The sequence below is a fragment of the Globicephala melas genome, chromosome 1 (assembly GCF_963455315.2).
Source record: "Globicephala melas chromosome 1, mGloMel1.2, whole genome shotgun sequence".
NCBI lineage: Eukaryota > Metazoa > Chordata > Mammalia > Artiodactyla > Delphinidae > Globicephala > Globicephala melas.
The window spans coordinates 175,243,679-175,252,743 of NC_083314.1; the positions used below are offsets into that span (position 1 = coordinate 175,243,679).

General features: G+C 48.2%; 1 protein-coding gene across 1 annotated transcript in view; it reads left to right on the top strand.

Annotated features, from left to right (window-relative positions):
* Positions 1–4,812, top strand: part of SDHB (succinate dehydrogenase complex iron sulfur subunit B) — a 34,948-nt gene extending 30,136 nt beyond the window's left edge. The window contains exons 6-8 of the mRNA XM_030876980.3: positions 522–623; positions 1,900–2,022; positions 4,589–4,812. Coding sequence (XP_030732840.1) covers positions 522–623; positions 1,900–2,022; positions 4,589–4,666 — 303 coding nt within the window. The 3' untranslated portion in view covers positions 4,667–4,812. The remainder of the gene's footprint in view (positions 1–521; positions 624–1,899; positions 2,023–4,588) is intronic.
* Positions 4,813–9,065: the final 4,253 nt, after the last annotated feature.

The window sequence follows — 9,065 nt, forward strand, 5'->3', positions numbered from 1 at the left end:
CATAGCACTCACCCCAGGATTATTGTGACAGTCAAATGAGGTAGTCAGTAAGGCACATGGTGCTCGGTGCTGGTTGGCTGTTTAGGATAATGTTGATGTTCCTATCGAAAACTTGAGGTGTCTGCTGAGCCAGGGCAGCGGCTGGTGTAGACTCCAGATGCCTCAGCACTCAGGGCCTTTTTAATTTCTGCTAGACTGCATTCGAGGTGGTAAGTTCTTTTCACGTTTTTGTTTCTGTTTTTTTTTAAGATAAGTGAGGGGTATTTATTAAAGGATGAATACACTGTACTTGGACTTAAGAACTCTGGGCTCTAATCCAGCAGATGTCTAAATTGCAATTCCAAGATCTTTTTTATGAATCTGATAAATCTCTGCAAACCACTCCTAGGATCTTGCCAAGAGCACTCGCGTGCGAGTGGGCACTTCGTCCTTGCTCTGACCCCAGACCTCGCGTTTACTCAGCTCGGAACACGACCACCTCTTCCATGGTGGGCTCCTGACGGCCCTTTCTCCCCGCACAGGACGGGCTCTATGAGTGCATTCTCTGCGCCTGCTGCAGCACCAGCTGCCCGAGCTACTGGTGGAATGGAGACAAGTACTTGGGACCCGCGGTTCTTATGCAGGTAAGGCGCTCCTTCATTTCTGTAAGAGAAATGGAAACCGACGTTCTGAGGGGCGATGGCTTCCTTCTTTGGCATCCATTACAAACGGTAATTGGTTGTATCACCTTCACTTGGCTTTCAGTAAATCTGGGGCTTCATCTGCAAAATGCCTTCATTTAGTGTGGTGAGGGTCACGCCAAGGGGCGGTGGCTGCGGGTTGGCACACCAGGCCTTGCAGATGTTTCAGATGTTTCCTGTGCTGCTGGCTCTTCCCTGCCCACCTGCCCGCTTTCCCCGGACTGCATCTGTCAGAAGGCTCCCCATCTCCCTCTCACGGGATTTTTAACGTGGAAGCAGGGGAGAGAGAAATTTCGTTGAGGAGCAGTTACCCAGCTGCAAGGTTGGAAATTGTTTCCAGGCTAGTGAAAGCCTGCAGTACTGGGCTTAGGGGTTGCTTGGGAAGAAAGTAGTGTTGTTTTTCATCGTCTTTCACTATATGTGTAGTTCACGGCAGACAGAGTCACTGTCTTTGTTCCCAGAAAGCTCATACTTTTTAGATTTGTGGCCAGTGCTCTTCACAGACTCTGAAGCAACTCAAAGAAACTTCTTGTTTCTCATTTTCCCACAAAAAGAGAAGTTCTGTGGTTGTGTGACCAGTTAGCAGTACCGATTGATTCCTGGCCAAATTAAAGATTGAGTAATGAGGTACATTTGTAGCTGGCGCTTGGACCAGTGATCTGAGTTGTTGGGAAATGTAAAAGTGGTGTCCGTAACACTGCTGGAGCCGGCCCGGTGACCAGGAGCTTAATCAGTTTTCAGCTGGCTGATCTCAGGCTTCTGGGATGGGTATGCTAATCAAAAGAAGCGATAAGTAGAACAGATGTTCTCTCTGTGCAGGTCTGTTACCAGTTCACCCAAAGGCAGTGGGTAGGTGCTCTGAAGGCAATTAAAGAGAGTCGAGGACACCATCCCTGCCTTCGCTCATTCATGTTCTAGGGAGGAAGCTAATGAGCAACACGAAATCAGTAGAAGGTGATGCTTGATGGTATATTATTAAGCACCAGCGACCAGGGGCATGTGGTTCAAAGGTTGGTGGGGCTCATTAGTCAAGGGGATCAAGAGACGTTACAAAGGGTTGGGAGCCTTTCCTTGAAAGATGGCAAGAAGTAAAGTGTGGAGATGGCTTCCAAGCTGAGAATTCCTGTTCCTCTGCGCGCCTGGAGCTTTGAGTTGAACCAGAGGGCTGCTCTGGCCAGTTAAGGTGACAGCTCAGCCCACCAGTCCCCGGTTCCCCCAGGCCTATCGCTGGATGATCGACTCCAGAGACGACTTCACAGAGGAGCGCCTGGCCAAGCTGCAGGACCCGTTCTCTCTGTACCGCTGCCACACCATCATGAACTGCACGAATTCCTGTCCCAAGGTACGCGGCTGCGGCCCCCCGCGCGGCCCAGCACTGACGTGTGCTCGGCGGGGAGCAGAGAGCACTCTCCCCTCCGTGTGAGCCTGGGGGTGTTGGCGCTTAGTTGCGGGGCACAGGCTCACTCAGGCCCCCTTGAGAAGGGTTTTCAAGTCGGGTTCACACGGGCCTGGTGGGAGCCAAGGATGCCACGAGGACCCGTGAACAGGAACCTGGGTTTGCCCTGACTTTGTGGGAACCACGGGAGGAAAGCCGTCTGAGCACAGGCAGCTGTGAGGGCTACATTCCCTCTCCGGGCCCCAAGGTCTCTGTGTGGCAACATGGCTGCCGGTCTGCGCGGCTCCCTGGCAGCCAGCCTGTGCTTTCTCCTCTGCGTGTCTTTCCTCAGTCTCGGGGCTCCTGCTTGCTTAGCTTTCACTCCCTCTTCCTGTTCATACTTCCTGCTTCCTGTTCATATTCACCCTGCCTACGGCTTCAGCATCTGCCTGGCTTCTCTCAGCATTTCTCAGCTCACATTCCTCGGAGGGAGTCTCCTTGGCCCAGCTTAGCTTTCCACGGCACAGCCCACGCACGGTCAGAGCTGGCCGGCCAGCTACCGTCAGGTGCCAGCCCTGGGCCGGTCAGTGGGCGGGGAACAGCCAGGGCTGCCCTTGGAGCAGAGACTGTGGGCAGAGCAATTTCATTTTAAAGGTGCAGTGAGTAAGCAGGCAGCGAGATGGAAAACTCTAGCACGACCAGTTAGCAGCTTAAAAAAGAAAGAAAGAAAGAAAGAAAAGGCAGCGCATCTTAACAAACATGAAATCCAGACTGGGTAATTCCACAGTGTTTCAAGGGCCCCCCTTCCCCTGCCAGATGCTTCTCATGTGCCGTCGGCATTGGGGTGGGCCTGGGGCCTGGTGGGGTCCCGAGCAGTGCGGGAGAGCTCAGGCTCCGCATCCTGCTGCCTGCGTTTCTACCCAGGCTCTGCTCAGCGAGCCTTGTGGCTTCTGAGGCAAGTCATGCCACTGAAGCGCTTAGGACAGTGCCTGGCACATAGTAAGCACTTAATGGGACCTTCTGTTCGTTTGAGCCGGTCAGTCAGAAGACAGCCTCTCCAAGGCTGGGGCCTGGCTTGTGTATTTCTTCAAAATCTCCGCGGAGGATCCTGCGGTGCGCTCCTAGGCGTGAATGTTTGCATCGCAGAGGGCAGCAGACAGACCAGACAACCAAGGACAGACTTCTCTGTGTCCTGCCCTCCCCTTCAGTAAAGCAGGGGTGGACACTGGGGCTGTGAGGCTAGACATAGGCCCAGATTGTTTGAACTAGAAGGGACCTCAAAAATCGTCAAGTGCAGCCCCTTTACAGGTTCGGAAGCTGAGCCCATGAGCGGGAGTTGGGGGTGGGGGCATCTTGCCAAGGTCACTCTCAGGTTGGGGGCAGGGCAGGCCTAGAAGCAGGCCACCCGCCTCCCAGTGCCTTCTTCCTATGCCGGGACTGGGTACAGTCTGTTTACTGACTCTAAATTCCTTTTGATGGGGCAGGCTCAGCGTTCAAAAGGAAGTGCTGTGGAGGGCCTTCCTCCTTCCCCAGCCCCCTCCCCTCCTGGTATCAGCTTCCTGTGTGTCCTTCCAGGGATAGTTTGTGCTACACGCAAATGTTCCACGTGTCCTTTGTCACAGTGTCTACCTTTTCTCACTTAACACATTTCGGGGATCCTTCCATATCCGTCTTTTAAAGAGTGTCTTCTCTTTCCCTTTCTGTCTCTCCGAAGATCTTTTTTCTTTTTCTTTCTTTGCACACTTTAATTTCAGAGTTAAAGTTGTCCTTCTAAAATGAGGGGACCCAGGACTTCCCTGGAGGTCCAGTGGTTAAGACTCCACGCTTCCACTGCGTGGAAGGGGGGCACGGGAACTAAGATTCTGCATGCCGCTCAGCGCAGAGCCACATAAAATAAACAATTTAATTTAATTGAACAAGGGGACGCTTCACTAGCCTCAGATGAGTGCTTGTCTGATCTTACCAAATATTTGGTGATCTCACTTCCTGCTTCCAGGAGACTGGCCCCGCTGGGTTTAATTGCCATACCTCGTGCAGGACAGATGTTACAGCTGTGAGGCCAACTGCAGCTAATCCAGTGTTGTGGGCCACTTAACCAGTGGTGCTTAGGAAGGTTAACAGAGGCTCCTTTCTCCCACATACCTTGAGGGCTTGCAGATGCAGATTTCTGGTGATGATGATTGAATGATAATGGTAATGATGTGAAACCTTTAGAGATAACTGGCTAATTTTGACACTGTAGTCATAGAAGAGATGACTCTTCCTTGGGCTCGTTGACCTGCCACACTGAGCCTCACCAGCAGGAATTCAGTGAGACAGGGCTCCTGCCAGAGAGAGCTGGCCGTTTTCAAACGTCTAAGAGTGGAAACAGAAGAGAGCTCTTAGTCCAAACCCCTGGGTATTAAAGGACTTGGTTTGTAATCACCGTGCTTTGACCAGCTAGGTCAGGAGGTCCTGGGTCGCCCAAGGTCATGGGGTTGTTCCGTTCAGTTTCACTTACCATTTGGTATTGCTTCTCTTCTCTTTTTTCAAGGGGCTGAATCCAGGGAAAGCTATTGCTGAAATCAAGAAAATGATGGCAACCTATAAGGAAAAGAAAGCTTCAGCTTAAGTGTTCCCGTGCTAAACATGACTGTAACCAGCTCAGCTGAACGTAATTTGTATCTAATCTGAGTTCCTTCAAAGGTCTCGATTTCCCACAAATACAGCATATATAATAAAAATTTTAATAAATAAATGTTATTCTACTTTATTAACAAAAAAGCAAGCCTGTTCCTTGTACTTGCTGCAGTGGGATGTGAAGGTGCCAGAAGGAGGAGTCCTTGTCCTTGAAGAGGGGGCCAGGCCTCCAGAACTGAGCCACCATTGGGGGTGGCTACGATGGGGACAAGCATAGAATTGGTGTCACGCAGGACCTGGGGCTTGTTCCCAGCTTTGCCATTCACCAGCTGATGACACTGGGCAAGTCCCTTCTCTTTGCTACTCCATTTGCCCATCTGTAAAATGGGATTCCTAGCTGTGCCACCCTCAGCCACCTGGTGTGAGGATGCCTGCACTTACTCTGGGTGCTCAGTAAACAGTGGCTCGTCATTATACGGCACCCCAGTTTCTACAGCTTTCAGTATTAGAATTCTTCAAACCAAATCTTGGTAAGTTCTTTTCTGTCTCATTGAGGCCAGGTTACAGATACTTCCAGCACAGCTATAAGCTCCAGTTAGTTCCACAAATGACCTCCAGAGACCTCGCACAGGAAGCATGAATTCCCACCACTGCTGCCTTGGCTCTGACGCTTACTACAAAAGCGGTAACACTGAAAAAGCAAACAGTGTAAACGTTTGTCAAGTTAAAAATGGAAACTCCGCAAGTTTCACATCCCCTGTTGACAGTTCACACATGTCCTCCAGACCTTTATGTCATTACAACACGCAGCATATGTGAAGTTTTTTTCCCTTCAGAAATAAGGTACAAAATATTGATATTAGCAACTTTCTATTTTGTCTTTTTTTTTCATTGTGGTTAAATACATACAGAATTTACCACCTCAGCCATTTTTCAATGGAGAATTCAGTGGTATTAAGTACATTCACGTTACCGTACAACCCTCACTCCAGTCTATCTCCAGAGCTGTTATCATCTTGCAAAACTCAAACTCTGCCCATTAAACACTAACTCCCCATTTCTCCTCCTCTAGCCTCTAGCCACCATACTTCCACTTTCTATTTCAGTGACTTTGACTACTCTATCTCATATAAGTGGAATTATATAGTATTTGTCTTTTTTGTAACACATTTCACTAGGCATAAAGTGCTCAAGGTTCATCCCTGTTGCAGCACGTGTCAGAATTCCCTTCCTTTTTAAGGCTGAATAATATTCCATTGTACGTATGTGTCATATTTTGTTTCTCCATTGATCCATGAATGGACATTTCGGTTGCTTCCATGTTTTAGCTGTTGTGAATAACAGCAGCTTTCTACGTTTACCCAACGATATACAAGGGCCTCTGGTGCTAAAGATCTACCTGTGTGTGTGTGAAATTTATTTTCAACCTTAGCTTTTTTAACCACTGGTTTCTTGCTCTGTGGCGTAGATGCATCATTACTTATTTACCCATTTCCCCTGCTAACGCACATTCGGGTGGACCCTATTTTCACTCTTAGGAATACTCCAAGGCTGTTTTTAAGTTGTAGCATTGAGATCATCCTGGAAACAAAGGCTTCTTTTATCAGGAGGCTAAGAAAAACGTCTGACTCACCAAGAATGAATCTTAATGAGCATTTCTGGCTTTAAAAGGGGATGGTTCGGGCTTCCCTGGTGGAGCAGTGGTTGGGAGTCCGCCTGCCGATGCAGGGGACACGGGTTCGTGCCCCTGTCCGGGAAGATCCCACATGCCATGGAGCGGCTGGGCCCGTGAGCCATGGCCGCTGAGCCTGCGCGTCCGGAGCCTGTGCTCCGCAACGGGAGAGGCCACAGCAGTGAGAGGCCCACATACCGCAAAAAAAAAAAAAAGGGGGGATGGTTCAAAAGCACTAGTGTCTGGCATTGTGAGAGGTGAGGTGCTGAAGGTAAAGATGAACAAGATTTGTCCCCTCCCACCTAGGAGCCAAGTTCACCAAGAAAAAAGGAACAAACATTAAATTATTAGAAATTTAGAGAACACAGTCTTTGCCCTTATGTTAGCATCTAAAAATTCTTGGCCACCTCAGTAAGACCACACAGTACACAGTCCTCAGATGTTAAAGCTCCAGCTTCGGAAGTGAGAACTGGAAAACCCTCAGGGAGCCCTCCATGCCCGGGCTGGGAGGGCAGTAGGGCGAAATCTGCCTTCCAGGTCTGTTCACACCTAATTGGTTTCAGACAGCCCCACGGAAGGTCGCATTCCTTGGATTCATGGGTAATTTGACTTTGCTTCTAATCACTAGACCTGTATGGAGAAAGATGGGTTTTTTTCTCATGACTAATTTAATGGCTTGTAAAGATGAGTTCTGCACCAGCCAGCTTCTGAGGAGAGGCTGGGGTGTTGCCACTTCAAATCAGCTTCATCAGACGTCAAGTTTGCAACTGTAGGTCACTCACCCCATTTAAACTCAAGCTAAATTAGAATATGTTATCAACTGATAGTTTAACTTACTGCTTATTTAATCTTTTATTGGATTGCAGGCAAATGTTCTATTTCAAGTCACAAAGACTTTACTAATAAAACTGCAGGCTTGAGCAGAGAAAGACAGTGTTGTGTCCTTTATGCTACTTCTGTTCTCTGATAGTGTCCAGACAATGTGCTTTCATTCACAAAAATCATCCTGTGGAATGCTTCAAGTTTCTCTAGGGCTGAAGCCAGCCATCCCTTCTTACCCGGTCTTTGTGCAAGTTGTTGAACCTCTGAGCCTCTATTTTCGTATCTGTAAAATGGGAATTAAGAGCATTTACCTCTCAGAATTGTGGGTAAAGTCTACATAAGAATAAATGTGAGTTCTCGCCAAAAAGAAAAAAAAAGTAAATATGTGAGGTGTGGATGTGTTAATTGATGAGGAAAAATCCCTTCACAATGTATATAGATATATCAGATCATCACATCAGACACTTTTTTTTTTTTGGCTGCGTTGGGTCTTCATTGCTGTGTGCGGGCTTTCTTTAGTTGCGGCGAGTGGGGGCTTCTCATTGCGGTGGCTTCTCTTGTTGTGGAGCACGGGCTCTAGGCATGCAGACTTCAGTAGTTGTGGCTCACCGGCTCTAGAGCACAGGCTCAGTAGTTGTGGCACATGGGCTTAGTTGCTCTGCGGCATATGGGATCTTCTGGACCAGGGCTCGAACCTGTGTCCCCTGCATTGGCAGGCGGATTCTTAACCACTTCGCCACCAGGGAAGTCCACATCATACCCTTTAAATATCTTACGATGTTGTCAATTATACTTAAGCTGAAAAAAAAGAACTTTAAAAATAAATTCTTAACATGTATGAGTTTAAAAAATAATAAATGTGAAAAGCATCTAGCTTGCAGTTGAGCAAATGCTCCATAAACTCAAGTTAACTGATTTGTCTCAAATACCTACTGTGTGGAAGGCTGAATCCTACTACAAAGGTGATTAATTCCCTGGGAATTCGCTGGCGGTCCAGTGGTTAAGACTGTGCGCTTTCACTGCTGAGGGCCCAGGTTCAATCCCTGGTCAGGGAACTAAGATCCCACAAGCCACGCAGCACAGCCAGGAAAAAAAAAAAAAGGTGATTAATTCACAGCTCTCTGGACTTGAAAACTGGTGTATTTCCGACACGGCTGGCTAGAGTTAGAGACCTCCTGTTCAGAGGATGGATTATCTGTGCAAGACTAAAAATGCTCATTTCTCATCTCCCACATCACGCTGACTGCTGGGTGCCAGAGGGTGTGCCGCTGACTCCCAACACTCAAGTTCTCTTCCAGCCTCCTCCTTGCCCGGGAAACTGTATACAAGACAGACTGCTGAAACTGCACCTTATGTGTCTAGACAGCCATAATCTTGTCATGGGGTTTGTCACTAGGTGAGAAAATCCCTTCTGTTGCAAAAATCTAGTGAAACTAGAGAAACTGAGAAGTTTGGCAATGCTCTAGAATAAACCAGTACAAATTAGTGAATTCTCCAGCTTTTTGCCACTCGGACTGTTACCCCAAAACTGGGTTTACCTCTTGGTAGGTGTCGAGCCAAAAGACACAACCAAGACAAAGGTCAGGAGAAGGAAGGATTGATTCTTTGCAGCGAGTAAGGAGAACCCCGGGATCTCTCCCAAAGCAGTGTCTCCCCAACAGCAAAACTGGAGAAGTTTTAAGCTAAGGGTACATACCTATTCGTGAAGGGGCTTGGGTGCTCGACAGAGTCCAAGCTTTAGTTGATTGAAGTCACGAGGGTCAGAAAAGGTCATCATCATCCCTCAGGTTCCAGTTGAGCATTTCAGGCTAATCTTCACCACTGAAACAGAACTGGGAGTCTTTACAACTGATATCTTTGCTATTGTTACTTCTCTTGCCTGATAACAGTTGTCTAT